General features: G+C 44.3%; 1 protein-coding gene across 1 annotated transcript; it reads left to right on the forward strand.

Annotated features, from left to right (window-relative positions):
- Nucleotides 1–14,581: 14,581 nt before the first annotated feature.
- On the forward strand, nucleotides 14,582–15,365 carry LOC119280916 (non-classical arabinogalactan protein 30-like). The gene has a single exon (XM_037561602.1). The coding sequence runs from the start codon at nucleotides 14,606–14,608 to the stop codon at nucleotides 15,149–15,151; it is 546 nt and encodes a 181-aa protein (XP_037417499.1). The 5' UTR covers nucleotides 14,582–14,605; the 3' UTR covers nucleotides 15,152–15,365.
- The last annotated feature ends 276 nt before the right edge of the window (nucleotides 15,366–15,641 follow it).

Consider the following 15,641-nt stretch of genomic DNA (forward strand, 5'->3'; position numbering starts at 1 on the left):
TCGCGGAAGAGGTTTAGTCAACGCATCTGCGACATTCAGATCCGTATGTACTTTGCAAATATCTATGTCTCCATCTTGAACATTTTCATGGATGGAGTTGAAACGATGCTTGATGTGCCTGGTCTTCTTGTGAAACCTGGGCTCCTTGGCAAGGGCAATAGCTCCAGTGTTGTCACAGAAGAGAGTGATTGGCCCCGACGCATTGGGTATGACTCCTAGGTCGGTGATGAACTCCTTCATCCATATTGCTTCATGCGCTGCCTCCGAGGCTGCCATGTACTCCGCTTCACATGTAGATCTCGCCACGACGCTCTGCTTGCAACTGCACCAGCTCACTGCTCCACGATTCAACATATACACGTATCCGGTTTGTGACTTAGAGTCATCCAGATCTGTGTCGAAGCTAGCATCAACGTAACCCTTTACGACGAGCTCTTCGTCACCTCCATAAACGAGAAACATGCCCTTTGTCCTTTTCAGGTACTTTAGGATATTCTTGACCGCTGTCCAGTGTTCCTTGCCGGGATTACTTTGGTACCTTCCTACCAAACTTATGGCAAGGTTTACATCAGGTCTGGTACACAGCATGACATACATAATAGATCCTATGGCTGAGGCATAGGGGATGACACTCATCTCTTCTTTATCTTTTGCCGTGGTCGGGCATTGAGCCGAGCTCAATCTCACACCCTGTAATACAGGCAAGAACCCTTTCTTGGACTGATCCATTTTGAACTTCTTCAAAATATTATCAAGGTATGTGCTTTGTGAAAGACCTATGAGGCATCTCGATCTATCCCTATAGATCTTGATGCCTAATATGTAAGCAGCTTCTCCAAGGTTCTTCATTGAAAAACACTTATTCAAGTAGGCCTTAATGTTGTCCAAGAACTCTATATCATTTCCCATCAAAAGTATGTCATCTACATATAATATGAGAAATGCTACAGAGCTCCCACTCACTTTCTTGTAAACGCAGGCTTCTCCATAAGTCTGCATAAACCCAAACGCTTTGATCATCTCATCAAAGCGAATGTTCCAACTCCGAGATGCTTGCACTAGCCCATAAATGGATCGCTGGAGCTTGCATACTTTGTTAGCATTCTTAGGATCGACAAAACCTTCTGGCTGCATCATATACAACTCTTCCTTAAGATAACCGTTAAGGAATGCCGTTTTGACATCCATCTGCCATATCTCATAATCATAGTATGCGACAATTGCTAACATGATTCGGACGGACTTAAGCTTCGCTACGGGAGAGAAAGTCTCATCGTAGTCAACCCCTTGAACTTGCCGATAACCCTTAGCGACAAGTCGAGCTTTATAGATGGTGACATTACCATCCGCGTCCGTCTTCTTCTTAAAGATCCATTTGTTTTCTATCGCTCGCCGATCATCGGGCAAGTCAGTCAAAGTCCATACTTTGTTTTCATACATGGATTCTATCTCGGATTGCATGGCTTCTAGCCATTTGTTGGAATCTGGGCCCGCCATCGCTTCTTCATAGTTCGAAGGTTCACCATTGTCTAACAACATGATTTCCAGGATAGGGTTGCCATACCACTCTGGTGTGGAACGTGTCCTTGTGGACCTACGAAGTTCAGTAGCAACTTGATCCGAAGTACCTTGATAATTATCATTAATTTCCTCTCCAGTCGGTGTAGGCAACACAGGAACATTTTCCTGAGCTGCACTACTTTCCGGTACAAGAGGTAGTACTTCATCGAGTTCTACTTTCCTCCCACTTACTCCTTTCGAGAGAAACTCTTTTTCTAGAAAGGATCCGTTCTTGGTAACAAAGATCTTGCCTTCGGATCTAAGGCAGAAGGTATACCCAATGGTTTCCTTGGGGTATCCTATGAAGAAGCATTTTTCCGACTTGGGTTCGAGCTTTTCAGGTTGAAGTTTCTTGACATAAGCATCGCATCCCCAAACTTTTAGAAACGACAGCTTAGGTTTCTTCCCAAACCATAATTCATACGGTGTCGTCTCAACGGATTTAGACGGTGCCCTATTTAAAGTGAATGTAGTTGTCTCTAGAGCGTATCCCCAAAATGATAGCGGTAAATCGGTAAGAGACATCATAGATCGCACCATATCTAATAGAGTGCGATTACGACGTTCGGACACATCGTTACACTGAGGTGTTCCAGGCGGCGTGAGTTGTGAAACGACTCCACATTTCCTTAAGTGCGTACCAAATTCGTGACTTAAATATTCTCCTCCACGATCCGATCGTAAGAATTTTATCTTTCGGTCACGTTGATTCTCTAGTTCATTCTGAAATTCCTTGAACTTTTCATAGGTCTCAGACTTGTGTTTCATCAAGTAGACATACCCATATCTACTTAAGTCATCAGTGAGAGTGAGAACATAACGATGTCCTCCGCGAGCCTCAACGCTCATTGGACAACACACATCAGTATGTATGATTTTCAATAAGTTGGTTGCTCGCTCCATAGTTCCGGAGAACGGAGTCTTGGTCATTTTTCCCATGAGGCATGGTTCGCATGTGTCAAATGATTCATAATCGAGAGACTCTAAAAGTCCATCAGCATGGAGCTTCTTCATGCGCTTGACACAAATGTGACCAAGGCGGCAGTGCCACAAGTATGTGGGACTATTGTTATCAACTTTATATCTTTTGGTATTCACACTATGAATATGTGTAACATTAGGTTCGAGATTCATTAAGAATAAACCATTGACCATCGGGGCATGACCATAAAACATATCTCTCATATAAATAGAACAACCATTATTCTCGGATTTAAATGAGTAGCCATCTCGTCTTAAACGAGATCCAGATACAATGTTCATGCTCAAACTTGACACTAAATAACAATTATTGAGGTTTAAAACTAATCCCGTAGGTAAATGTAGAGGTAGCATGCCGACGGCGATCACATCGACCTTGGAACCATTCCCGACGCGCATCATCACCTCGTCCTTCGCCAGTCTCCGCTTATTCCGTAGCTCCTGCTGTGAGTTACAAATATGAGCAACGACACCGGTATCAAATACCCAGGAGTTACTACGAGTACTGGTAAGGTACACATCAATTACATGTATATCACATATACCTTTAGTGTTGCCGGCCTTCTTGTCTGCTAAGTATTTGGGGCAGTTCCGCTTCTAGTGACCCTTCCCTTTGCAATAAAAGCACTCAGTCTCAGGCTTGGGTCCATTCTTTGACTTCTTCCCGGCAACTAGCTTACCGGGCGCGGCAACATCTTTGCCGTCCTTCTTGAAGTTCTTCTTACCCTTGCCCTTCTTGAACTTAGTGGTCTTATTGACCATCAACACTTGATGTTCTTTCTTGATTTCAACCTCTGCTGACTTCAGCATTGAAAATACTTCAGGAATGGTCTTCACCATCCCCTGCATATTGTAGTTCATCACAAAGCTCTTGTAGCTCGGTGGGAGCGACTGAAGGATTCTGTCAATGACCGCCTCGTCCGGGAGGTTGATCTCCAGCTGGGACAGGCGGTTGTGCAACCCAGACATTTTGAGTATGTGCTCACTGACAGAACTGTTTTCCTCCATCTTACAACTATAGAACTTGTCGGAGACTTCATATCTCTCAACCCGGGCATGAGCTTGAAAAACCATTTTCAGCTCCTCGAACATCTCATATGCTCCGTGTTGCTCAAAACGCTTTTGGAGCCCCGGTTCTAAGCTGTAAAGCATGCCGCACTGAACGAGGGAGTAATCATCAGCACGTGACTGCCAAGCGTTGATAACGTTTTGGTTCTCTAGGATGGGTGCTTCACCTAGCGGTCCTTCTAGGACATATGCTTTCTTGGCTGCTATGAGGATGATCCTCAGGTTCCGGACCCAGTCCGAATAGTTGCTGCCATCATCTTTCAGCTTGGTTTTCTCTAGGAACGCATTGAAGTTCATGTTGACATGAGCGTTGGCCATTTAATCTACAAGACATATTTTGCAAAGATTTTAGACTAAGTTCATGATAATTAAGTTCATCTAATCAAATTATTTAATGAACTCCCACTCAGATTTGACATCCCTCTAGTCATCTAAGTGTTACACGATCCGAGTCGACTAGGCCGTGTCCGATCATCATGTGAGACGGACTAGTCATCATCGGTGAACATCTCCATGTTGATCGTATCTTCCATACGACTCATGTTCGACCTTTCGGTCTCTTGTGTTCCGAGGCCATGCCTGTACATGCTAGGCTCATCAAGTCAACCCTAAGTGTTTATGCATGTGTAAAATTGTCTTACACCCGTTGTATGTGAACGTAAGGATCTATCACACCCGATCATCACGTGGTGCTTCGAAACGACGAACTTTAGCAACGGTGCACAGTTAGGGGGAACACTTTCTTGAAATTATTATAAGGGATCATCTTATTTACTACCGCCGTTATAAGTAAACAAGATGCATAAAACATAATAAACATCACATGCAATTATATAAAGTAGTGACATGATAGGGCCAATATCATATAGCTCCTTCGATCTCCATCTTCGGGGCTCCATGATCATCTTCGTCACCGGCATGACACCATGATCTCCATCATCGTGCTTCCATGAAGTTGCTCGCCAACTATTACTTCTACTACTATAGCTAACGGTTTAGCAATAAAGTAAAGTAATTACATGGCGTTAAATCATTGACACGCAGGTCATACAATAATTAAGACAACTCCTATGGCTCCTGCCGGTTGTCATACTCATCGACATGCAAGTCGTGATTCCTATTACAAGAACATGATCTCATACATCACAATATATCATTCATCATTCATCACAACTTCTGGCCATATCACATCACATGACAATTGCTGCAAAAACAAGTTAGACGTCCTCTAATTGTTGTTGCATCTTTTACGTGGCTGCAATTTGGTTCTAGCAAGAACGTTTTCTTACCTATGAATAGCCACAATGTGATTTTGTCAACTTCTATTTACCCTTCATAAGGACCCTTTTCATCTAATCCGCTCCAACTAAAGTAGGAGAGACAGACACCCGCTAGCCACCTTATGCAACTAGTGCATGTCAGTCGGTGGAACCTGTCTCACGTAAGCGTACATGTAAGGTCGGTCCGGGCCGCTTCATCCCACAATACCGCTGAAGCAAGAAAAGACTAGTAGTGGCAAGCAAGTTGATAAGATCCACGCCCACAACAGATTTGTGTTCTACTTGTGCAATAGAGAACTACGCATAGACCTAGCTCATGATGCCACTGTTGGGGAACGTTGCATAAAATAAAATTTTCCTACATTCACCAAGATCCATCTATGAGTTCATCTAGCAATGAGAGAGAGAGAGATGCATCTACATACCCTTGTAGATCGCGTGCGGAAGCGTTCAAGAGAACGGGGTTGAGGTAGTCGTTCTCGTCGTGATCCTATCACCGGAGATCCTAGCGCCGAACGGACGGCACCTCCGCGTTCAACACACGTACGGTCAGCGTGACGTCTTCTCCGTCTTGATCCAGCAAGGGGGAAGGAGAGGTTGATGAAGATCCAGCAGCACGACGGTGTGGTGGTGGATGCAGCAGGACTCCGACAGGGCTTCGCCAAACAGCTGCGGGAGGAGGAACAGGTGTAGTAGGGGGAGGGAGGCGCCAAGACTCAGGGTGCGGCTGCCCTCCCTCCCCCTCCTTTATATAGGCCCCCAGGGGGGGGGCGCCGGCCCTGGAGATGGGAATCTCCCAAGGGGGCGGCGGCCAGGGGGGTGGAGTGCCCCCCAAGGCAAGTGGTGCGCCCCCCCACCCTAGGGTTTCCAACCCTAGGTGCAGGAGGGGCCCAAGTGGGGGGCGCACCAGCCCACCAGGGGCTGGTTCCCTCCCCACTTCAGCCCACGGGGCCCTCTGGGATAGGTGGCCCCACCCGGTGGACCCCCGGGACCCTTCTGGTGGTCCCGCTACAATACCGGGTGACCCCGAAACTTTCCCGATGACCGAAACAGCACTTCCTATATATAATTCTTTACCTCCGGACCATTCCGGAACTCCTCGTGATGTCCGGGATCTCATCCGGGACTCCGAACAACATTCAATTTGCTGCATACTCATATTCATACAACCCTAGCGTCACCGAACCTTAAGTGTGTAGACCCTACGGGTTCGGGAGACATGCAGACATGACCGAGAAGACTCTCCGGTCAATAACCAACAGCGGGATCTGGATACCCATGTTGGCTCCCACATACTCCTCGATGATCTCATTGGATGAACCACGATGTCGAGGATTCAAGCAACCCCGTATACTATTCCCTTTGTCAGACGGTATGTTACTTGCCCGAGATTCAATTGTCGGTATCCCAATACCTCGTTCAATCTCGTTGCCGGCAAGTCACTTTACTCGTACCGTAATGCATGACCCCGTGACCAGACACTTGGTCACTTTGAGCTCGTTATGATGATGCACTACCGAGTGGGCCCAGTGATACCTCTCCGTTATACGGAGTGACAAATCCCAGTCTCGATCCGTGTCAACCCAACAGACACTTTCGGAGATACCTGTAGTGCACCTTTATAGTCACCCAGTTACTTGTGACGTTTGGTACACCCTAAGCACTCCTATGGTATCCGGGAGTTACACGATCTCATGGTCTAAGGAAAAGATACTTGACATTGGAAAAGCTCTAGCAAACGAACTACACGATCTTTGTGCTATGCTTAGGATTGGGTCTTGTCCATCACATCATTCTCCTAGTGATGTAATCCCGTTATCAACGACATCCAATGTCCATAGTCAGGAAACCATGACTATCTATTGATCAACGAGCTAGTCAACTAGAGGCTCACTAGGGACATGTTGTGGTCTAAGTATTCACACGTGTATTACGATTTCCGGATAATACAATTATAGCATGAATAAAAGACAACTATCATGAACAAAGAAATATAATAATAATCCTTTTATTATTGCCTCTAGGGCATATTTCCAACAATACGACCTCTATCTCCTTCTCCTTCTGCTTTCTTTTATGATTTGATTTTCGTTCTTGAGATTTAGGTCGACCTAGGGTTTTGTATTGCCTCTGAATTTAGTCCTGATTCAGGTTTGAGTACAGATTAGAACCTACAATTATTTTGTTCTCCAAATTTTGTGCATATTTACATTGTTAGTATTGCAGTGTACTTGTGTTGTACAAATTTAGGTAATTACACTGTTAGGATTACATTCTAGTAGTACTATGTGTTGTTCAAATTTATGTTATAGTAACTTGTACATTTTAATTGGTATTGTAGGTCGAGCTATGAGCAGTGGGACCGTGCATATTGATTTTGAAGGGATTAAATACATCAGGACAAAGTTCTTTAAGAAAGACATAAGATATTACAATCTTATGTATGTGATGCTTGACAATGGGTGTAGTTTTTCAGATTGCCTCTATTACATGAGCTGTGGTGGAATAGGATTGGATGGTTTCAAACTGCTTGACAGTCAGATTAAGGTGGATGAAATGCTTAGGCAAAACCAGTACATCAGGAGGATCACATTGTCAGTTACTAAGGGCAAGAGGCAGCAGGCAATTGTTGTGTCTCCAGCAAAGAAGGGAAAGAGAAAGGCAGTAGAACTAGTTCAGATATCTGATGAAGAATATAGCAGTGATCCTGATATAGTGTTTGCAGTCAGTGAAGATGGTGTGGCCCATAAGGAATTTGGTGATTATGTTGGTTCAAGTTCAGGCCGAGGCACAAATGAGTTTTTGTTCCTAGGCACACAGCAGAGTGTAAATTACCAGCCCATCCAAACTATGCCACCTCCCCAGACAGAAGCTTATGATGAATACCATAACTCTTAGATAGAAGACAGTGCCAATTATGCAGACATGGATCTTGATTCAGAAAGTGAGGAGGAAAATAGCTCTAATGAAGATAGTGCTGACCTGCAGTCAACTGTAGCAGATATGAAGAAGGCAGCACTGCACTTTGAGGGTGACACAGAACCAGAGGACATTTATGATGTTCCTGAGGAGCAGGAAGAGGAAGAGCACGGTGAACAAGCTCCAAATGTAGCTGAAGAGGAACATTTCACTGAAGATGGAGTACTGCAGCAGCCTGTGCTTAAGATTGGAAAGAGAGTGGGGCCAACAACAAGAACACACTCATTAGCCAATGATCCAATTGAGCCTGATTGGTTTCCCTCAGGTGATGAGGATGAAAATCTTGGTTTTTTGGACTCAGAGGATGATGATGGCAATGAGCCTATGTCTTTTATTATTCCCTCAGGAAGGAAAACAAGAGCAGAGAAGGCAAAGCCAAGAAAATGGTATGATGAAAGCAGACTGAATCCAGAGCAGCAATTTTGTTTGAAGCTATGTTTCAAAGATGTGTACCAATTTAGGAGTGCTCTACTAAACTTTCACATCAAGCAGCTGAGGTCTTTCAGATATCACAGGAACTGCAAAGACAAGGTCATTGCTTGGTGTGACCACAAGGACAAAGGATGTCCTTTTTATATTGTTGCTTCTCAGGTCAAGAATGAGCAAACATTCTGTGTAAAGAAGTTTAGAGCAGAACATACTTGCCCAACTAGTGACAAACATAGTAAAGTGAGCTCAAAGTGGCTAGGAAGCACTATCTTAGAGACAATTAGATCAGACCCAAACACAACTGTGCCAGCATTGGTAGACAAGGCAAAGAGGAAATTTGGAATTGAAGTTCCAAAGATGATGGCATGGAGAGCTAAAAAGGCAGCAAAGGAAATTGTCCTAGGAGATCATAAGAAGCAGTACCATAGGTTGATTGATTACATTGAAACCGTTAAAATATGCAATCTAGGATCTAGATGTTATTGTAGTAGAATTATTGTGGGTTTTGAGTGCAGCCTAAATGTTGTTATTGTACCAGAATTATTGTGGGTCAATCCTAAATGTTGTTATTGAAGCAGAATTATTGTGGGTTTTTGGTCAAGCCAAAATGTTTTGGGTGATCGAAGCCTCGACGACAACCTAAACTACCACCTTGCCATAGAATAAGGGTCATCGATGCCTCGATGACAACCTAAACTACCTTACCATAGAATAGGGGTCATCGAGCCTCGACGACAACCTTAACTACCTTACCCTAGAATAGGGGTCATCGAGCCTTGATGACCACCTAAACTACCTTACCATAGAATAGGGGTCATCGAAGCCTCGACGACAACCTAAACTACCACCTTACCATAGAATAGGGGTCATCGAAGCCTCGACGACAACCTAAACTACCTTACCCTAGAATAGGGGTCATCGAGCCTCGACGACAACCTAAACTACCTTACCCTAGAATAGGGGTCATCGAGCCTCGACAACAACCTAAACTACCTTACCATAGAATAGGGGTCATCGAACCATCGATGACAACCTAAACCACCTACTCCCTAAACAGAAACAACCAAAACCACCTACTCCCTAAACAGAAACAACCAAAACCACTTACTCCCTAAACAGAAACAACCAAAACCACGTACCACCTACTCCCTGGAGTACATCTACATCAACAGGTTCAACAAAAATGTGGCAAAAATAGCATTATCCAGCAACACAAATTAATCCAGCAACACAAATTAATAGCATTGTCCAGCAACACAAATTAATCCAGCTTAAATTCAGTACAAATGTCTTGCACTTTTAGTGACACAGATAGCAGATAGAGTACTCTAGCAGATACAACTACAATAACATTCAATCATTCATCAACTATCTCTTTGATCTTCCTGATCTTCCCCTTAGTGGCCTCCTTCTATTTGAACAGATCACCTATAGTGTACTCCAGGTACCTTTTCTCTTGCTTCCACTTCTCCTTCTCCTCCAACAACATGGACCTCTCCTGCTTGATCTTGTCCATCTCCTGCACAAGCTTCACCTTCTCTTCCTTCTCTTGATCTCTCTCTTTCTCTGCTTTGGCCCTCGGCACTTGATGAATGTTAGTGTCTGACTTGTCAGCCAAGTTCTTTTTCTCAATCTCTTCCTTCAGGTCACTAATAACCAACCTTGCATTGCCTAACTGGGTAATTGCATCCTCCTTGTCAGCCACCATTTTGGCAAAGTCAACTTTAAAAAACCCGAGGTCATTTCCATCTTCCTCTTCTCTTCCATTACCTTCACTACTTCTTCAGCATTAAGTACATTTTGCCTCAACCTATTGGTCGTCTCCTCCTCATACATAGTTCAGATGGTATTTAAAGCTTGCTTCAATTGGACTGGCCACTCAGGGTCAATCCAGTCCACAAAGTTGCACTTTGGTACATCCTATGAATGTGTGAAGAAAGGAAATATAATTAAACCAATCTCTAAAAACATTACTGATAAAAATAAAAAAACAATCCATTAATTAGTCATGTTTTCTACTACTGCATTTTAGAAGTACTGCTTTTAGAAGAAAAATAACAGGAACAATGTTCAATCCATTAAAAGCAGTACCTAAACTGCCTACTACTGGAAAGAAAATATAGAGCTAAAATGATTTCAAAAAACAATGGCCACAACATATAAGAAATTGGAAACTGCTTAATTTCAGACTTATTGTATAGAACTATTCCACTGCCTACTCATGCATTTTGAACTTATGTTGTATCAAGATTTATGGCTTATTGTATAGAACTATTCCACTGCCTACTCATGCATTTTGAACTTATTTTGAACTTATTGTATAGAACTATTCCACTGCCTACTCATACTTTAAACTGCCTAATTTCAGACTTATTGTATCAGTCAACTGAGCAGTTCGGTGGATTCACATATTACAGACCAATTCTATCAGTAATGAATTCACATTTTCACAAAATCACTTCAACACTTTAAGAACTAATTGAACTGGTAAGAAAATCAACTTTTTTGCACACCCCAGGAACCTCCTGCCGCTATCAGTCCATTCAAAGGCAACAAACTTCTCACACGGGGCACGATGCTCACAACGTGCGGGATGATTCAAAGCAATGCCGCTCCAGTCAGTGGACTCCATTTTGGCAGGTACCTAACTAGAGGGAAAATGAATTCACATGCTATCAGGAAGAAATTCCCCTTTCTCCCTAACCCTAACCCTAGATGCGATGCACATGAGCAGAAACTTACCCGGCTCACATCGTCAGAGAAAGAGTCGGAACAGTCGGAAGGCTCAGACCAAGAAACCATGTCTCCCCTCCCGTCAGTGGTGCGAAGCTGCTCGCAACGGCAGCAGCGGCGGCGGCGCGAGAATGGAATGAGCAGAGCATAGAAGAGAGCGGTTGGGGAGGAATGCCCTAACGCGCGCGAGCCCAGAGCTTAACTAGCGAGGTCCTAACGGCCGTTTCCGCCATTCTGTTTCCCCTTTGCCACGTGGCTCCGACAGGTGGGCCCGATATGTCAGATTCTCAGTTAGTCGCGGCTCACAACATGTTTAGTGCTTTTTGTTACTCACTTGCCGAGGAAGTGGCATTTTTTTTGAAATTTTCGGCAATAGTGGTGGTTTTGCAGTATCCGTGCCACAAATGTGGTGGCTTTAAGCAATTTACTCTCCCCGGTGTTACGCGCCGAATAGAAAATGCCATGGGTTAGCAAAGTAGTCGCAATTACAAAGAAGGAAGTCTCGCAAGACATGGGTCAAATATTTTTATAAATAATGTCTTTGACTCGATTGCCCTAACTACATCCGGACTAAGTATGACTTCTGACAAGGGATTGCATGAAGCCCACTACTTAGTTCGTTGGCGCAGCTTTTGGCCAGTCCATTTTATTTTGACATGTGAAGCTACTCTTTTTCATGATTTTTCTCTTAGTCCACATTTAGCATTATGGTGGATATAACCGCCCAATCTATTTTAAATATTATTGTTTGATAAATCTGTTTGAAATACTAATTGATATCATCCTACAGGTGGAAAGGACTGGTTGAAGCACACTTTCATGAAAGTATTATCCCAGTTTGTGTCTCGTTCTCAACGAAGAGCACATGTGAGCGTCATTGTGAGTGTTTCGGTCGCACTCGAGGTGTCGCTAGCCTCAAGTGAATTGTCTAGTTCGGTACATGCAAGGATTATGATAGTGATGATGGAAGACTAATTGTGGTGTAAAATAATGGAACTTGATTAAGAGCTTCAAGTCAATAACATGAAACTGGATAAACAGACCGCTTCATGCAATGTAGAAGTTAGACACGAAGAGGTTCGGTTCATGGTGAATAATGAATGTGCCTTGTGCAATGATAATGGAATGATATCGTCTGTATTAAATGTTTGGTAGACAAGTAACCCTTGAATAGCCAAACTCCTCCCGCCGGGCAATGATAAAGATCCATTTCCTCCTCAATGATCCAAATATGGCTTTATATCCTTTCGAAAGTGTTCGACCCTTAAAATCAAGGAAGAATGCAAGGTTTCTTTATTTCCGATAAATATATGTTAGTGAAATGGGCGAAAACAGGGAAACCCCTGGATTAAACTAAGCAAATACCCTCGGAACACTATTAAAACAAAGCCGTCACTTTTATGATTCATTTTCTACAACAAATCATAAATAAACACAACATAATTCAACAACCATGGGTCAGTCGTAACATTTCGTTTTTATGGAAAAATTAAGAAAATTACAACTAATTTGAAACATTATTTTAAAAAGACACATTCTACGTTTTTTTAATGGAGTCAAAAGGCATTTTTTTACATGACATGCATTAGTGAATAGGATTGATGCAACTTCACGATGGATCTTCGCATGCAAGAGGAACCTATAAAAGTTGTGGGTTTATTTAGGAGGAGTCTAGATTAAAAAGACAAATACAATTACCAAGGATGAAGATCCATGACTAAAAGTTAAATTAGGGTTCTTTGAAGTTAGTGGCTCTAGTTTTCATATTGTGATTTTTTGCATCCCACCATACTGTTAGCGAATAAACAATAGAAGACCAAACATGCAAAAACTAAATTAGCTCAAAGGTTTTGAAAAAACCAACAATCGCCCACTCAATAGGTCAAAAATCTAACATCATCGGACGATTGTGACCAAGGACACATCCCTTGGAAGGAGAGTTGTTGAAGCATGCTTCACCATCAAGCTCTCAGGGAGAAGACATTAGCGCTAAAGAAATGGAAGAGGAGTACAATGCATACTCGACACAATTGTTGCCGCCATCCGCTAATATAGACCGTTGGTCGGGTCGGGGTCAATCTGTAGGACCAAATCACCACATGCTCCTTGGTGGCAATTGTTACCACGACTCTCGAGACCTTTGTTCCATGCAACCTGCTTTCATGGTCAAAACATCTCCGCCACGATCCTGATACTAAAATAGAAATAAAAGTTGCACTCCAACTTGATCAGTGGTTTTGTCTCCTCTAGGTGCCAGACGTGCTGCAAAAGGTGAGAGAAACCGGCATAAACACGGGTGATGGAAATCAGATTGCCTTTTGGTGGCTAGGGTTCCTCTAAACACACTGTCTTCTTAGAAAATGGAAGATTGCATTACCCTTGTCTCTGCCTCTGCCATGTGTGCATACAACATATACTTACTAGAATCACTTTATTACATCACGAAAGCTTAAAGCCTAACCAATTAGAAGCATGCTACGTACCCCACTAAGCATGAAATCAAACAAACAGTAGGCAACATATTACATACTGCCACCTAAACTGGGATACGAGTTCTAAAAAGATAGTACTCCCTCCGTTCCATAATATAGTGCATATAGATTTTTCGAAAAGTCAAACCCTACAACCTTTGACCAAGTTTTTGAAGAAAAACATTTACAGCTAGAATGCCAAGCATATATTATTAGATTCATTATAATAAGTACTCCCTTCGTTCGGAATTACTTGTCTCGAAAATGGATGTGTCTAAAACTAAAATACGTCTAGATATATCCATTTCTGCGACAAGTAATTCCGAACAGAGGGAGTAGTTTCATATTGGTATTGTAGAAATAAATAGTTTTCTATATAAACTTGGTCAAAGGTTGCAAAGTTTGACTTTTCAAAAAATCTATGCGAACTCCATTATGGAAAAGAGGGAGTACTATTTTGTGATGTTTTTTTAGATCGAAGGACTATTTTGTGACAGTTCATCTAATTTATATTTACGGCAAAAAGTATTTTAATTACTTGTGTGAGTTATCCACAAAAATAAATTTACTTCTATGAGTTTCGGCCGGGTGCATCCATGCCTCCTGGCTACCGTACCAAGAGTTGTTGTTTGTTCCTTGATACGATGCCTCCATGGTGTTCGATCTGCCTACATGCTTTGTACTCAGGTCCTTAATCATACATTCATATATCCATTTAATAATATATCCAAATCTCCATTGAAAACAAAGTGATCATCACGCACGCATTCTGAAATCTTTGCTGCCGATCGAACGCCACACACACCAATCATAACCCGATCGTGTGCAATGATTTTGTACCAACGTAATCTTCAATGTTCCAAGACCGACAATCTGAGAGACAAACTGGCTCCCACGTAGGCCATTGCCGGCCGGCCGGCCACCTACATGGCCGCACGTCTAGAACATTTTAGTACTCTCCCTGACCCCTCACCTGGTCACCTTGCCGCGTCTATATATGAACTCGGCGCGTCCCGCCATTTCCACACAACCAAAGGCAGCTGCGATCATCTCCATCGATCTAGCACGCACGCACGTACGGAGTGTCAGTCTTCCCTTCCAGCAATGGCGGCCTACCTCCCCCTCGCCGTCCTCGTGGCCCTCCTCGCCGCCACCGGCGCCAGCGCCCACGGCTACAGCCAGACCCCCTCGCCGACGCCCGCCACTGCTGCCAAGTGCGACAAGGTGATGCTGAAGGTGGAGGGCATGGTGTACTGCCAGAGCTGCACGCACCGGAACTCCTGGTGCCTGGACGGCGCGACGCCGCTGCCGGGGGCGAAGGTGACGGTCACCTGCCGCGACGCCAAGAACCGGGTCATGGCGTCGCGGACACCCGTTGCCGACGGCAAGGGCTACTTCCTCGCCGAGTTCGACGTCGCCGAGAAGGCCGACTACTACAAGGGGGACCCCGCCAAGGCCTGCTTTGTGCGTCTGCTCGCGTCGCCGGACCGCAAGTGCGACGACCTCACCAACGTCAACTACGGCATCGAGGGCGCGCCGCTCCGCCACGAGGGCAAGCGGTGGTCCGGTGAGGGGTACGAGAACGTCGTGTACGCTGCCGGCCCGCTCTCCTTCAAGCCGGACACCTGCGCGCCCAGGGGCCACCATTGATGATTGTTTTTTTTTTCTAAATACTAAAAAGCAACTGAGTGCTGGTTGTCACGTTTCAGCACTCACCTTTTAGCACCGTCCGATCGGCGCGATCGAACCCAGGTATTCCTGGTCGGGACGATCGGTTCGTCCTCCCCCCGCTGACACGTATTCACCTGGAGGCCCACCACTACCCACGCGCCCCGTCCGTTGCCTCACTGTTTCGAAAGCTCTAGTGGTAGTGCTGGAGGCCCACCACTACCCACACGCCCCGTCCGTTGCCTCACTGTTTTTCAGTTGATCTTTTTCAAAGCTCTAGTGTTTCAGATCCATGGCGATGTGTAGGCAGGAGGTTTCCTTGGGGTAGAAGAAGGGGAGATTTGGGGGAGAAGGTGGAGAGAATGGTTCCTTGGGGGAGAAGGATGGGGCAGAGAGGGAGGGGAACCACGTGATTGCGATGGGAGGGGCGGGTTGGAGGAGAGATGGTGGCCACCAGTCTCGTCCTCCCATC

The sequence above is a fragment of the Triticum dicoccoides genome, chromosome 3B (assembly GCF_002162155.2).
Source record: "Triticum dicoccoides isolate Atlit2015 ecotype Zavitan chromosome 3B, WEW_v2.0, whole genome shotgun sequence".
In the NCBI taxonomy this organism is placed as follows: Eukaryota; Viridiplantae; Streptophyta; class Magnoliopsida; order Poales; family Poaceae; genus Triticum; species Triticum dicoccoides.